At 36.8% G+C, this 23,435-nt stretch overlaps 1 protein-coding gene across 1 annotated transcript in view; it reads right to left on the reverse strand.

Moving 5' to 3' along the window:
* CBLB (Cbl proto-oncogene B) overlaps positions 1 to 23,435 on the reverse strand; it is a 122,350-nt gene that overhangs the window by 11,902 nt on the left and 87,013 nt on the right. Inside the window, 3 exon segments of the mRNA XM_072404635.1 lie at positions 521 to 667; positions 5,949 to 6,028; positions 8,826 to 8,969. Coding sequence (XP_072260736.1) covers positions 521 to 667; positions 5,949 to 6,028; positions 8,826 to 8,969 — 371 coding nt within the window.

The following is a 23,435-nucleotide window of genomic DNA, read 5'->3' on the forward strand; positions in this document are numbered from 1 at the left end:
TTTTCCTCTTTTCTTTGCTAAAATGTTTCAGATTCAGATGTGGATTTACTGTGCTTTTTTCATAAGATCATAATACTAGGAGAAACAATGTCTTCCATGTCAATCCATATAAAACACCCTGTATTTATGGTGATTATTGTCATGATAAATTTAAATAGCTTTGTCGTCATCTACAACGATTTACAGAATCCATATGTTACTAACAGAATCATGTAAATGTCCATCAGTAAGGATCATATTTCAATTCCCCTAGTCACATATTATTATTATTATTATTATTATTATTATTAACAGTGTTTATAAAGCGCCAACAAACTTGTAGAAATAAGCACCCTTTTAGTATGTGGCAAGTGCCTGTAAAGTGAAAGGATTTTTATTGGAATTCTAATGTTTTTTAGCTTAATGCATGATGGTATTCATTCTGGAAATGAATCATTAAAATAGAAAATGTGACAATTTTCCATTTACCCTGCCTAATACACACACACATTTTTTATTTTGCTTGCACAACCAATCTTACCCGCTGAAGGAAGAAACAGGTCCACGCCTGAATTCGGTCTGCTACCTGACATAGAGGATTTTGCATGCTCGCTGATGCAGGCCCGTGCTGGAGGTGGTGGTGGAGGTGGGGGCTGTGAGGGAGGGGGACTGTCAAATGCTTCTTCACCTGTGTGTAGATAAAATGTGTGCATCTTTTAGCTTCATTAACAATATTAAGCTCATTTAATGCTGTAACTTCTGCCATAACTAAAAAATGAGTTTCATGACAGCATAAACAAGTACACAAAATAAAACTCTGTCTTGGGAACCAGAAGTCAAACACAGCTATCACTTCATGTAAAACAAACTCTTGAGCTTGAATGCACAGAAAGGTCCCTAAAGTATGAAATACAGCAGCAATTACCAATAAACATATTAGCATATGGCCATTACTATAAGTCTGGGTATGCAAAATTTTATACGCAGAAGGATCCATTTCGACTCAAGCATGCTGCGGTTTCTGCATAAAAGAGAACAGGGAACAATAAATGAAATTAGCAGCTTGCACAATTTCACCCAGTGTGCTCTGACCTCCACTAATAAATCAAAGGTAACTTGGCTGATTGCTAGAATATCCTGTGTCCAAGTAGGATCATTCAACATGCAGAAAATGTGAATGTATATAATGCAAGGATTGAATAAAAAAAGCTTGCTAGGCATACTACAGAAAGATGATATATAACACCCAGCCATAACAAACACTGTTACCATTATCACACAATGCAACGAAAGAAAGCATGGAAAACAAAACAAGTCAGCAAATTCCAACACAAAGGCACTAAAGTGATAGAAAGCACTTAAGAAGAAGCACAGCAAGTCCTACTTTCAGCTGTCAGGAGTCCTTGGAGTAATGTTATCTAATCTCATTGTATTGCTGCAGTTGTGCCTTACAAAAAAAGAGGATATAATTTTCTGTGAATCTACCAGCAAAGAAATTGAGAACCTGTTGCTGGATTTAATGCTTTAAGTGATGTGACACATGCGAACATTGTACAGGTGCGATAAGCAAAAAAAAAAAAAAAAAGGCATTTCTAAATTCAGCAGTCAAGTGAGAGTAGAAAAAGAAAGGTGAAATAAAAAGGCATGAAGCTTCAGTAGCTAAAGCGGTTTTATAAAATGCTGAAGTTACAAGAGATAAAGGTATGGTGGTGCTGTCAGCTATTTGACCATTTACAAACTGTTTTATAATTATTACCAGCATGTGTGAAAAATGCTTGTTGGCAGCACAGTGGAAGGAAATGTTAACAGAGATCTTGTTGGAAATGGAAAAATGGGTGCAGTGTAAGTAGACCAAATGTAAAAAGTTGCTAAATTTTTCCCCATAATCTGCCCAGTTACTCTAATGGAAAATTTCAGACATGTGTTTGACTGGGCAAAAGTTAACAGTGTTGTGCCAGCACCAGGGCAGGCAAAAAGTTTTAAGAATTCCTTAAGACAAAATGTTAATACATTTTCAATAGAGTTGATATGCCATCTAAATGAAGGAAGATTTACCTTCAAGTCTTGTCTCTCTGTCTATGGGTATCCCCGTGTCACCTGTGCCTTCTATTGTGTGTCTGCAGTGGCCCCTGTGTCACTGGTGTCTATTTCCTGGATCCCTGGTATTTGACCCTTAGCTTGTGACTTGACCTCACTTGCTTGCTGCCTGCCTTGACCCCGGCCTTCCTTAACAATTCTTTTGTTTAGTGATTTGGTACTGTGTATCTTCCTGTCCATCCTAGTGTGCCCAAGTAACGCAACCTGGCGATAACAAGCAGCACAACATCTTTACCACTAGAATCTCTGAAAAAGACCTGGTTGACACTTACCTTAGCCCTCACACCACTTTTGTGAAAGACACAGTGTCCCTGTCATTACAATCAGTACATTGGTGTTCCTGGATGGATGCATTTGCATGTAGACCACCCTAAAGCTACGTACACACTTCCAATTATTATCGTTGGAAAACGAACGACGAACGATCCTGCACGATATATACGAAAGATCGTATAGCACCGATCCTGCACATAGAGATAACGACACGATCGTTCGTAGATATTGTACACACAATAGATACGATCGTTTAAGGGATAGAGGAACTATGTGCACAACAGGAAAGTGAACGAACGTTCGTTCATTACGCATGCTCTGAACATGGACGATCAACGATCCGCAATCCGATCTGCCGGTCCGGTCGTTCGTTTCCAACGAGTTTCCTCGTTCGTCGGCGTCGTTGGTTACTTTTTTACGAACGATTTTTTGCCCAATCGATCGTTCGTCGTTCGTTTTGAACGATAAAAATTGGAAGTGTGTACGCACCTTAAGAAATGCTAAAACTAGATACCTGTTGCAGCTTCTAATGCTTGTTGTCTAGAAGTCAGTGTTCAGTGAAAATAGAGCAATCACCTTTAGCACAGGAGAAGACTATCTACAAGTGTGCAAATAGAAAGATAAGAGTGGAGTGCAGTTCTAAGGGTCACCAATTCTAATTAGAAAAGTTTCATACCTAACTTGGTTTTTAATATAGTCCATTGCGAAACTAGGCTTACATAATGAGGCACAATGTTTCCTTTTCTATGAAACCCAGTACTGTTAGTCATATATTTGGATTTGGTTGACCATGTCCTTATGTGAAAATTTTAGCATTACTCAGAAAAGACAGAAAAGGAAGCTATAAAAACTATCCTATAAACCGTCCCTAAAATCTTTGTAGGATAATCTGCATCTTACATGCACATATACATATAGAAGATGGACAGGCAGTGGAAAAGTCCTTGAAAATAGGAAAGAATACAATTTTGCTCCTCTTACGGCATCCTAAAATGCTTGCCTTTAACCCACCTATAATCTGCCATCTCTTGCCTTAAAAATAAAAAAACACAAGTTTGTTCCTTTTCTAAGTCACTTAGCGGATCTATATAGCTTTACTAACATGTCTGACACACAGCAAAGTAATACAGAGCTACTCCTAGAGACCAGCAAACCCCAAAGGTCTCAGCCCATCATTGTATTAAAATGGCTCTGACTAGAGGGTCACTGGATCTAGATAAGAAACCTCTAGATAACCCCACATTCTTCACTCCAACCTGGGTGCTTGATTACCTACCCTGTTTTCATTTAAAGTTAAACAGAAAAGGTATGTCTTACATTTAAAATCAGAGCCAACCTGAAACGTCTGGGAAAAGACTGATAGCAATGGCACTATGAACGCAACATGTTCACCCTAAAGCTGGGTACACACGTGCAATAATTGTCATTGGAAAAGATCTTTCCAAGGTGCGATAGGGGTGGAGAGGGGTGGGGGTGAACGACGGAGCGGCACCCCGCTGCGCTCTCTCCCCTTCATTTCCATTACAATTGTTTGCAGTCCATCGCCCGTGGATCTGCCAGGGCGGTCGTTCGGACGATGGACGACGGGTGTGGTACACACGCCAGATTCTCGTCCCAGCCGATTATCCGACGAGAAGCTTTGCAAGTGTGTACGTAGCCAAAGAAAAGGTTTTCCTTAAGGCTACTCTAAAGAATATGCCAAAATGACCTGAAAATCAAAACATAGAAAAAAATAGAATAAATAAGCTAATGTAATAGTAAAAGATGTTTTTTTTTAACGTATAACCTGAAATAGCCAAGAGTCTCGCTTCACTGATGGGAACTGAAAACATTTCCCTTTTAACCTTTTCAGAATGAGGCTGTGTGCAGAAAATGGATATAAAAGGAGAATGTGGCATCAACTTAGATAAATACAGTTTTTCAAAAAGGCCTGTGTATGCCAAGAAAAATAAAATATTTTTTTTCAGTCTGCATTTATGTATCTTGGTAATTGGATGTTTTTATTGAATTATCTGGATATGATCATCATGCAAGGTTAGATTACGAGTGATAGTCTCTTCCAAACTGCTGCTGCTAATTAACATTAACATTTGTTTGCAGCTAACAGAATTAGGAAACTGGCTCAGAAACAGTGTTAATGTAGATTTTATGTTGTATCTTACTGACAGTTGATCTGGAAAAAAGAAAAAACTCCCGAGATGAGAGTTAAAGCAAAAACGTAAAATGTAGTAATGTATATAAATATCAAAATAGGCAATCATACATCAATTTTTTGTTGCATCATCTAGCATCTTTCTTTGATGCCTAGCTGTCAAGAACATACATACTGCTGTCCAAGGTGTTGTCATGAAGGTAAAAAATCTCAAATGGACACAGCATGGAGTGAATTTTGTCATTATTAAAAAAATATTATTTAGATGCCCACTTCCATCGTTTAACTTTTTAGTTTACACTACATACATAATAAATGGGTGGAGATTGAGAAGCTATGGCTAACTCCAGTGCACCTGAACGTAACGCTTTGGGGCTACTTCATGTCACCATATAAACTGGCCACCAATAACCTCCCTGGCGCTATAAATAATGAGGATTTTTAAATGTAAAAGTGGTACATTTAAAATCCTCATTATTTTAAATTTTTTAAATTGTCCCGCCTACCTGCCTAACAGTCTACCCTGGCCGGCATCTGCTTTCCCCCTGGATGCTGCCAACATTGCTGGATGACGCTGCGGGCAGTGCTGGAGTATGCCGTTGGAACAAGGGAACCAGGAGGAATTGGTAAACTCTTTGGCAATTCCACCCTGAGTGTGGCTCGGGATTACCACTTTTAGTATGGAAAATCCACCCCAAGCCACATTCGAGAATAGAGGTTTAATTAACCTAGAATATCTGGCAGCAATGTAGCTATGGTACTTCTCTGTCACTGCACTAAAAAAATCTCTTTCAAATAGGTAATTTCCTATTACTGATAGGATAGAACGTTCCTTTCTTTTTCAAGTTCCAGATATTCTAATGTGGTGCAAAAGGTTAGTTTACTGGATACATAGGGTCTGATGTATTAAAACTCTCCAAGGCTGGAGAGGATACACTTTTGCTAACAAATAGCAAATAACTTTTAAGAAATCCATTCCAGGTTTTGCTGGATCACCCAGGTTTACTGTTGAAAGTGTATCTTCTCCAGCCTTGGAGAGCCTTAATAAATCAGGACCATAGTAATTAAAGATTGCACAATCAGAATGTTACTTTTGCACCTAAATTAGGCTGACCATATGCAATATAATATGACTGAAGAGTATAATTTAGACTAGGTCCTCACAATACCATTTCTATTAAATATATTTTACAGTCACATTGTAGCTTTAATTGTGTTAGCACTGAAGACAATCCTTTTATGGCCAGCATTTTACAGTACAGATAGAAACACTGGTTCTAATAAAAGCAAAAAAAAAAATAAATGCCATTGAAGCAAATGCTCCAGCTTAGAAGAGATTACATGTAATAGACATGATTTTAACAATACCCTGCACATTCATTCATGCATTTTAGACATGATATACAAACGTTATTTGCTATTTTATTTGAGTAAATGATAGGCATACTGAGATCTGGAGGCTTTAGTTTTTTCAACTCAGATGTGTCGTGGGTCCCATTTGTTAAACACTGTCCATTTTCACACAACCTGTAAATTAAACAAAAAAAGCATTAAAATGATGAAAAAAGACATATATGTAACAAAATAAGATTGTTGACATTGTGGAAAACCACTAAAGAAACCAATTTTTCAGTTTTAGAGTTTAAAGACTGTTCCGGCATTAAAAGAAAAAAGGTCTTGGGTTACATTTAATAACACAATGAAAATTTCCTGAGTAACTGTTGATTTCAAAAATTACATTCTGTGTTTTGTAGTGAAAAGGAAATTAAATGCCACATAGAAAAAGACAATTATAGACAAAAATAGCAATAAGTAAATAAAAAAATAAATAATTTAAATAGTATGTGATAAAAACTGAATTAAATATGGCAGGAACTAATTAGAGCCCCTACCAAGTTGCTATTGCCGTCTGTGCCTCCTCCTTCTGTCTTTAACCATTAAAAGTCACCTGTACCGATGACAACTGTGTAATTAGCGTATTAGATTATGTTACATCTTTTTAGAGAGGATTGTTAATCCACGTAATTGGAAACTAAACCAGGAATTCGGAAAAAATAAACTGGCAAGGTTTAATCTTTTTCTAACCTACCTAAAACTGGAAAAATTATTTGACTTTAACAAATGAACTTTAAATGACAGCAGTCAAACCTCCAAGGCTATGTTTTATGGCATAAGATTGGTGTGGATCCTAAAAGTACAAATTCAATAGCAGTAACCTGATGTATAATGTATGGCAGGAGTCTTCAACCTCGTCTGACAGGTGGGCTGCATCTTTGGCCTGCGCACCCCCAGTGGGGTCCAGAGAAGGACCCTGCTTGGGGGGGCACACCAGCCAGAGCCACGGACCATGTACACAACCCACCCACTCTTCCATCGCAGGCTTAGACCAGGGATGGGAGAGTGGGCGGGTTCTGGCATCATGACGTCACTCTGGGGGGAAGTTTCTTCCCCTTTGAGTGATACATGGCTCTTTGCGCACGCGCGGTCCGGAATCTGTTCATTTAGTGGTCCACCAGCTAGAAAAGGTTGGGGACCACTTTATTATGTTATTGATAATAAATGAGAAAACAAACGTGAATGGGTACTGCAAATACATTTACAATGTTTATTTAGATCTAAGCCATGTACTGAGAAGTCACATGCTAGGAGACATGTTTTATGTAGATCATACGCCAATGTGGCGTATATAGTGACAGACTTATCAGATGCTATGTGTTTGTTTGTTTTTTGATCAACAAGAATATATAAAGGATAACGGGGTCTACAGTATTTTCTGATTTAAAATTATTGCCACAACAAACAAAATTGAGTTAAAAGGGATTTAATGCTTATTAATAAAAGTTGATCAGGAAAACCTGCAAAGTTGGATGAGGTTTTGTAAAAAGAAATAACAAGGCCTGAATGTAACAGATTACAACAATAGTTTTTTTATTCTGCAGAAGTGCTTGGAAGGCTGATTTAGGTTCCCTGGACTGAACCTGACCCAGCTATCTATGGTAAAAAAAATGAATTGTTGTGTATAACATTTAAGCTAAGTCTGAACACCAACATACATACAAGCATTTGCAATGTCATCAATCATTATTTTGAAAAAAAAAATGAAAAAAACACTGCTTTTCTGCAAAATCCTGCCCACACAACGTGACAGTTTTTATCATGGTACAATTACAAAGAAACCAGTGTATTTATCAAAGCACAATTATTAAATTAAAGAAACATGAAGATGAAGGGTTATTATAAGGTAACCATCTATAGAAAAAAACAGCTATTTTATTTCACTTAATAATGGAGACAAATTTCTGTTTGTTAGGTTTTTCTTAAAGCTTTTATATTAACAAAAACTTTACTCCTTGATGGTAGATATGTTAGTGTAAAATTATGAAAACAGCCAGGTTATCCCACAAAAAAAATTTTTGAAAAAAAAGGGGCATTTGCTTTGTAAATGTGTAACCGAGTTAAACGCCAAAATTAAAAAGTGGTGAAAATTTTAAAGCTCCTTCATCAAGGTAATTTTCTATGAGTGGTGCCATTTGTTTGTCCTCCGGCCTCCTCTCTCTTTAAAGCAAAAATTAACTCTTAATCTTAAAACCATGAAATATGTTCAAGGTACAACTAACAAAAGGGGTTCAATATTTTTGCAGTTCATTGCAGAAAAGTCTTTTCCCTGCCAGTAGCTGCACTTGCTTCCTAAGGGGCAGCTTTTCTGCAAAAGTCTGACATGACCCCTGTATGAAGTCAGACCTAAACTTCTGCAAATAGAAAAGCCTATGTTTCCTGATAGTTGTAGGGCCCTGACACAGTAGAGGGTATACTGGCAAGGACTGGCAGCATACTTGCAGAGAACATGCCAATATTTTGTTGTTAATGAACAATTAAAACATTTCTATTCATTTCCTGTCCCAAACACAAATGTGAAATTAGAGGAAGTAGTTCTAGGATAGTTGTTACCAAAACTGATCTCCTCATTAAAACATTTCACCTCACTTTTTGTGAGGTACAACTGGTGACTAGGAACACCAATACAAATAGTGAGGTCAAATCTCCCCAAAATTCTTTTCATTTTTTTACTGAGCTAAGGGGCTTCTAAATTCATAATATGATATGAACCGCTGGAGTTATCCGCATTTTAAACTTTAAACATTATTCCAATTATTTTGAAGAAGGCTTCAGAGAATTCACAGTAGAGAGTAATGAGAGGCAAATGATGGGAACAAAAAGATTGGTAATCTTTGTAAAAGGTAACATCTTGTTTATAAAAGAAGCAGACAGCAGCAGACTTGTCATACAAAAGATGGCATTGTATAAACCATGAAATCTGCCTTACCTAGAGAAAGGCTTTATACTATGGCAGTGAAGAGGCAGGGGACGTGAGTGTACAGGATGAGAAGAGGGGATTTTATATTCACCATCATCATCTTCTGTTGAATTCCTCAATTTATCAGGCAGAGAATGTAACAGTAAAGGACAACTAGAGAAAGAAACATAAAAAAGGAGACCCAGTTACATATATTGTTTTAGAAACATACTTAGTTTAACAGGGGATCCAGCTAAAGACAGCACAACCTGGCAATACTGACCCAATGGCATGTTCACAAGGTGAGACTCTGTTCAAGTCAATTATTTGACAAGTTTGACAAAAAAAAAACGAGGAAACCCAGCAGGGGTCTTTTTTTTAAGTCAGTTGTGGAAGGTCTTACATTTCTGTTCTGATGTGCACCATTAAACGGTTCAATCAAAAGCCAAAAAATAAATATTAAGCATTTAAAACTGAATTTACATGCAAAACTAGAATATAAATGTTTACCTAGAGTAACTTTGTTCCTTGTTAGCATCCCAGGTCTTAGAAGGAATTAAAGGAAATCAGGCTGTACTGCATTGTACACAAGTGCCAAACATATTTCAGGTTACAGTACAATGTCAGTGATATCTTTTTTTTTTTTAAATGATGAAATATTAGCACAAACAAAAGTAGATGATGCTATTGAGAAAATTGCCTCAGTGGCAAAACCTTATGGAGACTAATGGAAGGAGAAGTGCATTTTATCTTTGCTCTCCTAGTAGATACAATAGGGCAATTTAACACACTTTGTATTTAAAACTTCACCATACAGTTTTAAGGACAGAGTATTTTTTTGACATACAGAAAAAAAAGATAATAGTTAAAAGGGTTATTGATTTTTTTATTCAGTTACAAAACATTAAAGAAAAAAGATGTTCCATTTACTGTTCTGTTTCTGTTACTAAAATATACTGTCTTTTTTTCCATTTCTCAGTGGTATTTCTTTGGTGTTACACTACTATAAAAATGACTAACCTATCGAAAGGCCAGGGGCAATGCGTAAATGCCTGATCATATGGTCTCTAGCATAAATATCTGAATAAATTGTGATTAAAACCAGTATACTTTGTATTATGAAGAAAATAAATATAGGAGTGTGGTTCTGCATCTGTAAAGGTGGGAGATTTCTGCCTGTTTTTTCTTAAAGGTTTTCTGTTAAGTCAACGGATCTGATTCAGAGGATAAAATTAGACCACAATTGGTCCTGACATTTCAATTGTAGCTGCATAACCAATTCTATTGGGCAGAGCAGAATGGAGTAAAAACAATATCTTGTGTAGATAGATTATGCCAGTAGAATTATGATATTATGGAGATAGTGACTGTGTGATTCAGAAAAGCTGTCATTTTCAAAATGTGAAGAAATAGAGATTATGATGTGCAGAGGTGTGTAAAATGGAGTTTAAATGTAATAGGAGAGAGAAATATGATCACCAGAGGTAGAATGAGACTGCTCACACATCATAACTGTTAGAATGATCACCATTTCTTGATGTATGTGGTCACATATACCACTTGACATATTATAGATGACATGATAATGGCATGTGATTAGGTTAACATAGAAAGTACTGCTGAAATTGGAAATATTCTGTAAAAGCAAATTCATAAGATTAAACTAAAATGAATATGAGCTTTGCAGCAGATACTCTGAATCTGTACAAATCAGCATCCCACCAATGCTTTGAATGTTAGAGACTCAGTTAAAGTAGAACCCACCGCATAAAAGGCTGGAAAAACAAGTATAGTAGGTGCAAACTTCAACCAGCATAACCTCTCGGCATGAAGTATTTGTGATACAATAGCTAATATCCAACCTGTAGTGGACGAGTAGACAAATTTAGGTGGTAAAATTTTTTTTTTTAACTCGGCATTAACATGTGTATGTATTAAAATTAACATTCAATTCTGTTGTCTCCTAATTTGGGACCAGAAAAAAAAACACACACACACGGCAGATACTTTGTAAAACTGCTGTAAGTTAACTATTTTTTTTTTGGCTTACAAAATACTTTTACATAGAGATTCTATATTTATAAGCCTATTTAGGCAGGTCTTATCCGAGCTAGAACACTATGTGCAAGGAGTTTGTATGTTCTCCCTGTGTTTCTATTCTGGTTTCCTCCCACATCCCAAAAACACGCAGTTAGGATATTTGGTTAGTGATATGACTATGACTATGGCTCTGTGTAATAAGTCGGTACAGGCAATATTAATAACAATATGTATTCATAAAAAATTTATAATATGAGGTTCACTGCTGTTTAGAATTTTCCAAAAATCCACTTTAATGTGAGGTCACATAATACATACCCCCTTAGGACTAAATTGATTAAACTACTTTTCCCCCATTACACTAGTAAGTGCATTTTACAACACACTTTTAGGGGTCACCCTAACGCATACTAGATGGCACATGATCTTCATAAACATAATTTAAAAACTACTTTATTACCTGTAATCAGCGATACGACCTGCACTCCATTACTCCATTACTAGCCAATACTGCAGAGATAGGTCTGCTCATAAAGAACACAAAATACAGATACATACATACAATCCTGCACTAATAATATTTTATTTTGAAAATTTTGTAATTAAAAAAAACCTTTATTAATTTGTGAGGCTACTTTTAATATTGTTACATCAGACCATCTAAGCTGGGTGATCCAGCAAACCTGGAACCTGCTATTTGTTAGCAAATATATATATGTAATCCTGGACCAGTTCTGTTCCAGATTTGCTGGATCACTCAGCTTCACTGATGAAAGTGTATCCTCTCCAGCCTTGGAGAGCTTTAACAAATCAGGCCCAAAATGTCTACACTCAAGGGATACATAGTCAACAGTAGGAGGGTGGACCTCTATGAACATCCCCCAGACCAGAAAAGTTGTAGTTCAATTAATGAAGTTACAATCTGAATGCAACAGGGCAATTAGCTCCTTGAAGCCAGCAGGTAACCATAACACCTTTGTAGTTGAACTACCCAAGAGTTAAGTAGTTCGTCAGGGAGGTAGACACTGCAGCTTTCCTCATTAGGGAAGGGGAGTAGACCAGATTATAATAAATCATACATTCTTATTCAGTAATAAGTCTGGAAAGTACATGATCAAACAAACAGCTATTTCTTCAAAACAATGAGAGATGGAAATCTGCAATGAAGTTTGATAAAATTCCGGCTATATACACAGAGCCCGAAAGGCCTTTTTTTTTTAACAAAAAGCAGATTTACACTTTAAAAGTGTTCGGTAGTTTCTTGTATTTATCACAGAGAACCAATGACAAGGGACCACACAAGACTAAGGTCACAAAGATTGCCTGTGTAGCACTTATTGGCTGCTTTTTCTTCCCTAACACTTGTTTTTTAAACTCCTCCGAAAAGGGTAAACTTATGTTAAAATCATCATTTTTTTTAAACTGAAAAAGCTTCAGAATTAACAAGTAAACATAACAATCTCTTTAATATTGAGAAAACAACTATGGCATTTTTTAGTGCTCTATTTGAGACAGCTGAAAAGTGTAGTTGTGGAGGAGTAATGAAAAAAACAGCACAGTGTCTGTAAATACAAACACTTGCCTTCCTGTGTTAACAACACTAGTCTAAGGGGGTTTATTAACATTAAAATTATTGTATTATGGCACCTATAAAGCTGCTTTTTATGCACACAAATGTGCAAACATTCTTCACGCTACCATATTACTGTTTAAAGCAAACATGTTTGCTAATACTATTTTTATAATTGTAAATCTTCATGTGAACACAACATTTCGTTAATGAAAGAGTAAATTTGAGAGTTTCTAGTGTTCTTCATGAGACAGCTGCAGAGCGCAATATCAGAGAAGAAATGGAAAAAACAGTACAGTGTCTGTAAACAAAAACAATTGCGCTGCTCCATTATTCAGACCAGCCTCCAGGTTTGTGAATTTACAGATTTTTGTATTGAGACCAGTTGAAAATTCTAAATGTGTAAAAATATGGACTTTATCTTGTTATAATAAATCAGCACCTTAAAATAATTGTACTGTTTGTTGCAAATGATTTTAAATAGACTTTTAGCACCTTTTAACTATGACACGTAGTTTATACACATCACCTTTAAAACACTATTTGCTTGTTGTATCTGTTATTTCATGTAGCACTGAATATGTTTACAGAATCTACCTCAGGCTATTAACATATTTAAAATGTATTTACTTTATTTATAATTCAAAATGTTTTAATCTAAGAGATCATGCAGGACTGTTATTTTACTTTAGGGCCTATTCCAGTTATGTCTCTGCGCTGCGTTGATGTGCCTTGCATTGGGGCAGCCTAATCATTTGGGCTGCCCAAGGCATCAGAACTCATATTTCAAGGCACACTGCACAAGGCATTGCACTCAAGGTGCTCTTGAGGTGCCATTAGGGATGATTGAATCCTAGATTGAATCCTAGAACAAGACACGCTATGTTAATGCAACAAATTTGTTGGAACAAACCCTTTATGTTTTTATGTTTGTTTTTCAATTAATTGACGTTAGACCTTTTACGCTTATGCTAGTTTCTTGTATGGTTCTCACAACTCCCTGAGAAAGCCCATGAGGCGAAACGAGTCGAGACACTCATACCTGTCTAAAAGCACTTAACATAAGGTACTCCTATAGGAGACTATGGACGTTTAACATTTGCTAAGAAAAAATTTGTATAGCTTTCAGTCGCAATAAATCCTGCAAATACTAAGGGGACTCTAATATCCTATCTAATTGTATCACAACTGTCAAGTTGTCAGTAATTTTCTGTCCCTACAATATACATTTGTCTATAAACACTCATCTCCTCTCTTTTATTTATTTCTCTATTTTTGATCAATGTACAAGGGGTTGGCATAGACATTTTTTGCAATACTAAAGTATTAGGAAGTATACACTACTATTTACTTGTGGATATGTTTTTGATGTCTTTTACATGTTGTATACAATAGACAATAAAGCAAAAACACAATACACTGTACACTATATCGGACGAGAATCTGGTGCGTGTACAGCGCCCGACGTCCAAACGATAGTCCTGGTGGATCCATGGACGATGGACGACGAACTATCTTAATGGAAATGAAAGGGGAAAGCGAGCAGCGGGGTGCCCCTCCGCTGTTCTCCCCCTTCCTTCTCCATAGAGCAGAACAGTCCTGTATGTACAGCACTCATTCATGCATCGTGTAGCCGTTAGTCGTTGGAAAGGGTCTTTCACAATTATTGCACGTGTGTACTCAGCTTTAAGGCCTACTCCCACTATTGTTGTGATAATGCACATGGAAATAAATAACCACGATATAAGCAACATACATCACATGTTTACCAATAATCCATTATGGTATTTCAATTGCACAGCTGTGTGTTGCATTTCCAAAACCACAAAATGCAAAGCTTTGCAGTGTAGTGGGCCATTGGCCAGACATGGGAAAAAGTGAGCCATCTGAAAACAAAACACACACAAATGGCAATGAAGAGCCATAGTGGTATCAGAGCCATTAGCTTTGAAAATAAAAAAGTGTCTCCGCCACGTAAATGAACAAAACATGGTAGCAATATGTACATATTGTTATTCTGGTTGCAATGTACAGAATCCATGCATTAGGGGAGAACACTAAAGATAACCAAGTTAATTATTCAGCCCAATTACCAGCAACCAGAACAGGGAACGGCAGTTTTTAAGCATAAGCAGTCTTTTGGGACCAATACCGTGTTTGCAACAGCTACAATTCATAAGCAAACAAGAACATGCATTTCTAAGCTCTGCACGTAATTGGCTGTAAAATACAAAGCCCAGGGATGCTTGTATTACAACAATTGGAAGGACAATTATTCAAAACATTAATATCACAGCAATTACCAGAGTTGTATCATTTTCCAACCAGGCAAGCCCAATCACCTATATGTGTTTTTTAAGCATGTATAAACACACCTTACAGTGCACCTAATTAACTCACAGAGTTCTCTTTCTTAAATTTTTCATATTTGTGTGTTATAAAAAAACATTTTTGCTGCATTTTTTGTGCAGTTTCTAGCATGCACATCTTTCCCAGGGACAAATCCATTACAAATATCCTGAACAATGCACACAGAAAAAACATCCTAAATGTGTGAATCTAAAACTCAGGTGGGCAATTTTTTCTTGAACAAAAAAGTGTGATTGTAACTCCATTTGTTACCTCGATCAATAAATCTTAGTACAGTGTCAAGCTTTATATCCCTCTCTAAGTCAGCCTATGTGCCTAAGATTTCCTCATTTAGGTCAATGAAAAAAGCCTTTGCCAAGGCTAAGAAGTTGGAAAAAACAAACTACAATAGGCTATGAGTTTTTATATTAATATTACTATTATTCCATGTTAAATTAAAATATAATACCAATAATATGTTTTAAAATACATGACAGGTACATGTCAGGTTAAAAACTGTATGCATTGGAGAGCAGGCCTGTACTTAAAAGCATAGTAAGAGCTCTCATATAATCTGTATTACCTTACAGAGAACAATGAAAACACATATAATACAGTTATTAAAAGATGAGGTGTTATATATCAAGCACACACTTACCTTCTGGAGTTCAGTAAATATGGATCAGAATATTTGTGTTAAAGAAGCAGCAATTACAGAACTTATATGGAGAAAAAACAGCAATCAAACTTTTCCTTGATTGGGGAGGACCCAAGATTATATTTCCTCAGCAAAGGTAAGCTACATTGCCCATAACATAAACTGTAATAAACCTATTTTTGTTTTTTTTACTACACTAGAGGACACATTTAAAAAACGATGATCCAGCAGATTGCTAGGAAAGTGCTGGTTTTTCTAAAATAAAAGCATTAGATAGATCACCTTATTTCTTAAAAAAAAAAGCGTTGTCACCTGACACAACTGACACATTGTCAATAAACCCAGCTATATATTAGTGCTAGTGCTGGCACAATGATAGTATGACAGTGGCAATTCCTGCAGGAGATAGAAGAGATCAGGGATGATTGTTTCAAACACCATGATTGAGATTTTTGCTGTGATTACTGCTTTACAAAGTGGCAAAATGTGGATGCAATGAAAGTGAATGGGCTGCAGGCACTACTTCCAATATGGCAATCGGAAACATTTTTAAATGAAAAATGGACCATAAATGAAAATTTTAAAATGCTGACTAGCATGGAACTACCCCTGCTTCTAATTTACGAAAATATAGTGTTGCAAAAGTGGTGATTAGGATTGTAAAAATGGTGAACTAAAAAGTGGAGATGTGAATCTAATTTTGCCTCTTTATATAAATAGGAACCCAAGTCCTGTGTAAGCCTTTTTTACCATTACTTATTACAGTGTTTATGAGCTGTACCCTGGCTAGTTTCTCCACATGCATTATGTTTCCTCAATAATAGATTCAAGTGTCTGGATACATATGCTATACTTTGTGTAGTAATTTATAGACAATGCTAATAATAGATTTAACAAGCTAGTAATTGGCAGCAATAGTATCTAACATAAATTGTAGGCCAAATGCTACTATATATATTATAAATGCATATAGAGCATTTTTTAAATCTGCCAAAGGCTATGTATTTCTGTCCACCTAGTTCTTTGACATACAAATCCAAGCTTGTGGCTTCACTTAATATGCTGCAAGTAAAGCAGCAGGATTTTTTTTTGCATAAAGCACTAGTGATGTCTCTTCTGCAATAAAATGTAATTACCTGTCTGTTTGCAATGTCCATTTCAAGAACACTGAGCCGCACATGTGCAATTCAGTAGTGTAGGATGCTGGGGGTACACTCTGGATTTACATCATATCAGCCAGACTATTTCTGTCCTGAACAGGAAGTGTGCACAGGACAGGAATGTGTGCCTGTTACATGTGTGAAAAATTACAAACACACATTAAAAAAAAATATTTTACAGCTGAGAAAGTTCATTCAGGATTTACACACCAGGAGAGAGTAAACTCTCTTTGAGAATTTTTTACTTATGTTTTGTAGAGTACGCTAAAGTACACATGAAACACCCATAGGCCAACTCACTCTAAATTGTCACAAGTTACTTAGAATGATTTCAACCTAATTTTATTCTGACGTTTGAAAGAAAAACAAAATCTACACAAAAAAGCTTGCAGTAAAAAGTATATGAGTCTCGAAGGTTAGACATGTCTGTAGCTTCTTCTAATCTACTGTGCTTCTATCATTCAAGTTCACTGAATGGGAACCCACTGCACATTTACATTTGTATGTGAAACACATAAGTTAGCATTCTTTTTCTTTTGATTGCTCGGGGAACATTGTATGAACACGCTGATTATGTCAGAATAGTTCCTTTTGTATTTGCATACTATATCATCTATATGTAGGCCACAAAACATGTAGTATGACAGTAGGAGAATGTAAATACTTATGTGTGTTACCTTTATGTGTAAACATGTACCTGAGCAAAACTAGATCTGACTAGGGAGTGATAATAAATAATACAAGGAAAATTGCTCTCCATATGTTCTAGCTGAAGCTGTCTTTATGCAAACTATGGTACCTAGCAATGTCTGACTGCATAGCTATTATCAGCATCAACAGCATTTGTCAAACATTTTTAAATACAATACATGGCTTGCATATATATTCTACTAAGTTTATTCATTTCCCTAGTGATTGACCTCAATCGGCTGCAGTCTTTTTTTTAACCTAATTATATAATGTACCATATTGGTACATAAGGCATTGTGTATGCTAAAATATTGCTTACTGTTAAAGGACTACAATTTCCTAGAAGTGGGTTCTACACTTACTACATAGCCCAGTCATATACAGTATATAATATAAAAGGGATATTTTTTCAGATTACAGACAATATGCATTATATGTAAAATGTAAGTCTGTACAATTTTTTTTTTTGTTTTATGTTCTATTTGGTCTGTAAAAATGTATGTAGCTGAGGGGAAGACACTACTCTACTAGCCCTTGCCGTACACAGGTCTATATCTCTATTTGATAGAGCAGTCTTTTCCATCTATCATAAAACTGACCATATATTTTCTATTTCTGAATTTGATCAAGCTAAAGTAATCAATATTAAGTATAGAACCCAATAAACCTCAATTGGCCAGGTCATAAAATATCCATGGATTGTGCAAGCATCTAATGGTTTTTAAGAAATGATAATCAATTTGAAGCATGTGAACATACGCTTATCTTTATTCAGTAAAAATATAGTGATTGATTATCAATCCAAAAGAGAAACACAGAAGCAAAACTGATCAAAAGACTGTGCATGGTTTGCCATGATTGGTAGTATATTCAAATGATAATTAATTGATGGTTAATATGTTAATAATATAGTAATAAACAAGTCAACTGACAATTGATGTATGTTTAAATGTAAATTCATTTATATATATATATATATATATATATATATATATATATATTAAATAGAACCTTTAGACCTTTTAATTATTTTTTGTTTTTAATGGATATCTGTGATTTACTCACTATATTCGTTCTTGTGACCATTGCTACCAAAAGTGAGGGTAGATACAACTTTCTGAGCTGTCATTGGAGCAATATGGTTGTAAAAAGCCTTCAACGGGGACACACAGGGACACTGTGGCTCACTTTGAACAGATTTTTTTTTTATTGTTTCCTGTTGTGTCTTTAGGACAGGAAGTAAATCTCATTGGAGGGATGCAGGCAGCAAAAAAAAATAAAATAATATTAAAAATAAAAAAAACAAAAAAAAAAAAAACAGGTATTTAAGCTCTCTCTCTCGCTTCATACAGAAGTATTTTTATTGCTGTTTGTGTCCCTGTTGTGATACTCCTCATTTTTTTTTCCTGATGACCAATGTGTTCTAGAGAGAATGAATTATTTAAAAATGTTACAGATTTTCTGTAACAAATGTTCTGGTGATAACTATGTGACAATTTCCTCACTTTGGGGAGCTTTCCTTTCATTTATATCTCCAAAATGGGAGGCTAACAAAAATCACCCCACTATAATACATATACAGAAACAAATTTATAGGGCTTTAAATGCTTTCCTGTTCAATTCAAAATGAAAACTATTTATGGAAAGCTTAAAAAGTAATTGAAAATGTTTTATCTGTTAAAAAGAACAAACAAAATCTATGTATTCTGCAAAAATTATAGTGAGCTGATAACTAGTGCTGTGCTGTGTTCCTGTGCTGTACTCTGATGAATGATAATTGGACCCCGTACTCTGAACGACAGAATTTTAGTTCTTTAGTATAGCCATGAGATAAAGGGGAGCTGCTTTATACATTGGAAATGCTTCCAGTTCAGGAATGAAAACACTGCTTCATAGATACAACACAGTGAATGAGCATTGCCATCTTAGGACAGAATCTGTGTTACTGGCAGGTAAAATAAATGACAATTAGGATTGACTTGAAATTCAGCTGTAATCTTCTGCTTCCACACTTGGGGCAGCAGCGAGCGCCAGCACTTCTGTAGAGGAGCAGTAATACAGCCTGCTGATGGTATGTGTAGGCATTGTGCAGCACATTGTTTTTCTCTTTATGATATGTCTGAGCCAGATATTCCCAACCAGGTTTCCATGGAAGCCTAGAGCTCCTACCATTGTTTCCTTGAGCTTTGGCTGATTGATCTCCCATCTTATGATACCTGCAAAATTGCAGCTTCAATGTCATAGGAGAGAGCCAGTATTATTACACCAGTGATCTTTTTAGCTTTCTAGAAGTGATATAAAAGTGGGGTCATTCATCCTACTGACAATTAATTTAATCAGTGGTTCTCTGAGACCTGAAAGTTATTTCAAGTCATGGTCAGAGTTGGTCAGAACAATCTGCAAGATTTAGATTTGTCTTTAGTAATTTCCATTTTACACATTTATTATGGCTTCTGGGAAGAGACTAACTCTTTTGCAATTGAAAAAAAGGGGATTTCACCTCAAATGAGGAGAATACATAGGGAACAAAATCTCTTTACTGGATTTACATACATAGCATTAGTTGTGCAAAGCAGAGTAGTAAAAACCAAAAAGTCAACAGCAAGAGAAAAACTTTGTCAGAAATCATAAAATCTAAAAAACTACCGGTTCTGGCGCCTCATGGGGTAGCAGCGTGATACAAAGCTCCCGCTCACCTGACTCAAACTCGGCTGTTATCAGCCCATTTTTACGCCGCTAACATGCCGGCATAGTACCTGTCCATCAAGCTGCCGCCCGGCTGGAGAAATTCCTGGGGTAATCGCAGGCAGACCTGCTTCAGTCGCCGAAGCAACAACACGAGAAAGGCCGCACAATGCTATCCACAATGGCCGACCCCTCTCCTCTACAGCTCCAGCAGACTGTACCGGCAGCTCCTGGCCAAGCAAGCTCTCTTGCTACAGATAACACACTAATTGGAAATGCAGTAGCAGTACTTTAAAACCCACATTACAAGAGGCTATAAATACAGCCATAGGCAAGGGAATATTATCGATCAGGCAAGAGAGTAGCGAACACGTATACAGCGTATACACAGTGCTGAAGATAGAATTACTACAGTGAAAGACGATCTTACACAAGCACGGAGCACTATTGCAACAATGAGCAAATGCATAGATAGTCTGTCTGACAAGATTGATGAACTTGATAATATTAATTGTAGGAACAACCTACGCATTGTAGGAGTCCCCGAAAAGTTTTCTCCAGGCCAACTCTTGGAGCTATGCTCCACTACTATCACAACACAATTGGGGATTAACAAGCCATGCCAAGTAGAGCGGGTGTATCGTCTTGGCCAGCAGAGGAAAGAAAACAATAATCCTAGGCCCATCATCGCACAGTACCGTGATTATGCTGACAGGTCTGCCATACTGCAATATTATCAATCCCACAGAGAATTACCACTGGAAGCCCCAAATTTATTAATTTTCGCAGACTATTCTGCGGAGGTTCCTGGAAATGGGAAATGTTCCAAAAAGTCTGCTTGGAACTGAATGTGCGAGAAGTGCGGTTTCGTTTGACCTATCCTGCTACATTACATATTGCTAATTTCCAGGGAGCAAACCACATATTCACTAACCATGAAGAGGCTGAAACCTTTTTGGGGGAATGGCTTTCTACTCAGGAGCAAATGCAGGAATCATCACCGTCTGATGAGGTGTTGGAACCCGCTGAGCAGCACAAATCACCAGGATCATCTAATTCAGTAACCTCCACTGATTCAACTCGCACGTCTGATCACAACACCAAGACATCAAGTACACAATCAAAAGCACAGTGTGAAAAGCATAGGATAAGTTCCATTCGTGAGCGGAGGCGCCTATTGATCTTACTATTTTCCAGGCGTGAAATGTTTATTATTCTTGGATATTCTATTCTTCGGGTGTGGATCCACAAATAATGGTTCTGTTTCTAATAGCATCCGTGAGGGAAAAAGAAAGTTCACTAAAATTACAGTTTTGTTGTTTTTTCGTTTTAACCCTCCCTGATTTCCCCCTATTTTTTCCTTTCTGATCTGGATTTAGACATTTCTTTGGCTACCAGCTATTCTCTGATATCCCACTTCCATGCATTATTTCAACATGATTGACAGAGGGACACTTGGAAGCTCTCCTATCCAGAACTTTGAGAGGAATACTCACCAAAGGAACTTTGCGACTTCTCTGGATGAGATGGACATTCAGGGTGAGATGTAACAACATATACTGTAATTGAATGCTATAATGTCTGAGTTGTTACCGTGTTTATTGTTGTCATGGTTCAGGTGATATCATGGAATGTTAAAGGACTGAGGTCTCGACATTTAAAATGCCTGGGGGTAGATATTGCACTCTTACAAGAGACGCATTTGCACACATAAGACTTTGATAAGATGAAAAAACTATGGGTGGGTAAGGTGATTGGTTCCCCAGTGGTTGGAAAGAAAGCAGGAGTACTTGTCCTTCTGCACAGGAACCTTAGCTGTGAAGTAGTCTACACAGAAGCTGGCCAGGCAGGAAGGATTGTGAAAATAATCTGAAATTCCCAGGTACAGATTTATCACTTTATAACGCTTATGCACCATATTCTCCCACTAATGTGTTCTTCCAAAAAGTTACCAGTTGGCTCCCTCAGGAACCTAATGTTAACAAATTTGTACGAGGAGACTTCATACAGTTATGCATGTAAACAAGGATAGAACTACAGGGCATTTCCAAGGTACAAGGGTAACCCCTTCCCATCCGGGTACTTTATTGTGCGATTTTCTACAGGCCACCCACCAAATGACTGGTAAATATAATTTCCCGCTTGAAAAACAGTACACTTTTTATTCACATGCACATACCTCCCAATCCAGGATTGATTATTTATTCTGTTCTGGATCTCTGTTATCCTTGGTTGAGAAACCAGATTTTTTGACCATAGCACTATGTGATCATGCCCTCTGTGCACTGTTTCTAAGCGAAGTGCAGCCTAAAGGAGATTCATGGCTTTGGAGATTTCTGACTTATTTGGGTAAGGATTTAGCCTTCCATGTGGAACTAAAATCAGCATGGTACACTTATGTGGTCACCAATTCGGAACATAAGGCCAACCCTATTTTATTCTGGGAGGCAAGGGTATGCGTACATGAGGGGACATATATCCTATGTGGCGTCCCGTAAAAAACAGACCCCAATGGCCTATATTACAGTCCTGCAAACTTTACACCAAGCACATAGTACTTTCACTGACACTCCAACCCCTGGCCATAAACAATCTTGGTTAACAGCTAAAGCTGAATTTGATAAATTTGTAGAAAAACAAGAAATTAAGAAATAATATATTGACTCACGGTTTCACAAATATGGCAGTAAGGCTGCCATACCTTACCCCCCTAGGTAATCAAACATATATTCCATCTCTGCATAATACATTGGGGGAATTTCCTATGCAACCCAACGATATCAATACTATATTGGAATTATTCTATACTCAACTTTATAAGAAGCAAGTGCTTGAACCTAATGAGTAGGCAAAGTGTTTTGGTGCAGTGCAGATGCCCATTTTAACAGATGAACAAAGGGACGCTGATATCACTGAACAGGAATTAAAAGGTGCCATATCCTCTTTAGTAAAGGGTAAAGCCCCTGGCCCAGACGGGCTGGCGGCTGAATATTTTAAACTTCTTAAAGAAGATATTATGGAGGACTAATGTTTTTAAGTCAAGGTGGCAGACTGGAACTTATCTCCCTTCTGGGAGAGAATCTTATATCAAAGTCCTCCCAAAACCGGGCAAGGATCTTAGACAGCCGTCACCCTTTTGCCCAATTTAGTGTATAAACCTGGACGCTAAATTACTTTCTGAAATATTAGCAGATAGGCTATCGAAAAACCTGCCATACATATTATTCCCTATGCAAGTAGGGTTTGTCAAGGGCAGATCTGCGGTAACAAATATCAGTAGAGTGCTTACGGTATTGGAATATGCCAACTGCCATCCTACTTTAGACCTGGCAATTTTAAGTATCGATGCCTAGAAGGTGTTCGTTAATGTGCATTTCCCTTGGCTGTTTCGGGTAATAGACAAAATAGGTATACGAGGCCCCTATTATAGTTTATTGGCAGCTATGTACTCGGACCCCCAAACTAGAATTAACATTCCTGGCTTTCTG

Source organism: Pyxicephalus adspersus, chromosome 1 (genome assembly GCF_032062135.1).
Source record: "Pyxicephalus adspersus chromosome 1, UCB_Pads_2.0, whole genome shotgun sequence".
Classification (NCBI taxonomy): Eukaryota; Metazoa; Chordata; class Amphibia; order Anura; family Pyxicephalidae; genus Pyxicephalus; species Pyxicephalus adspersus.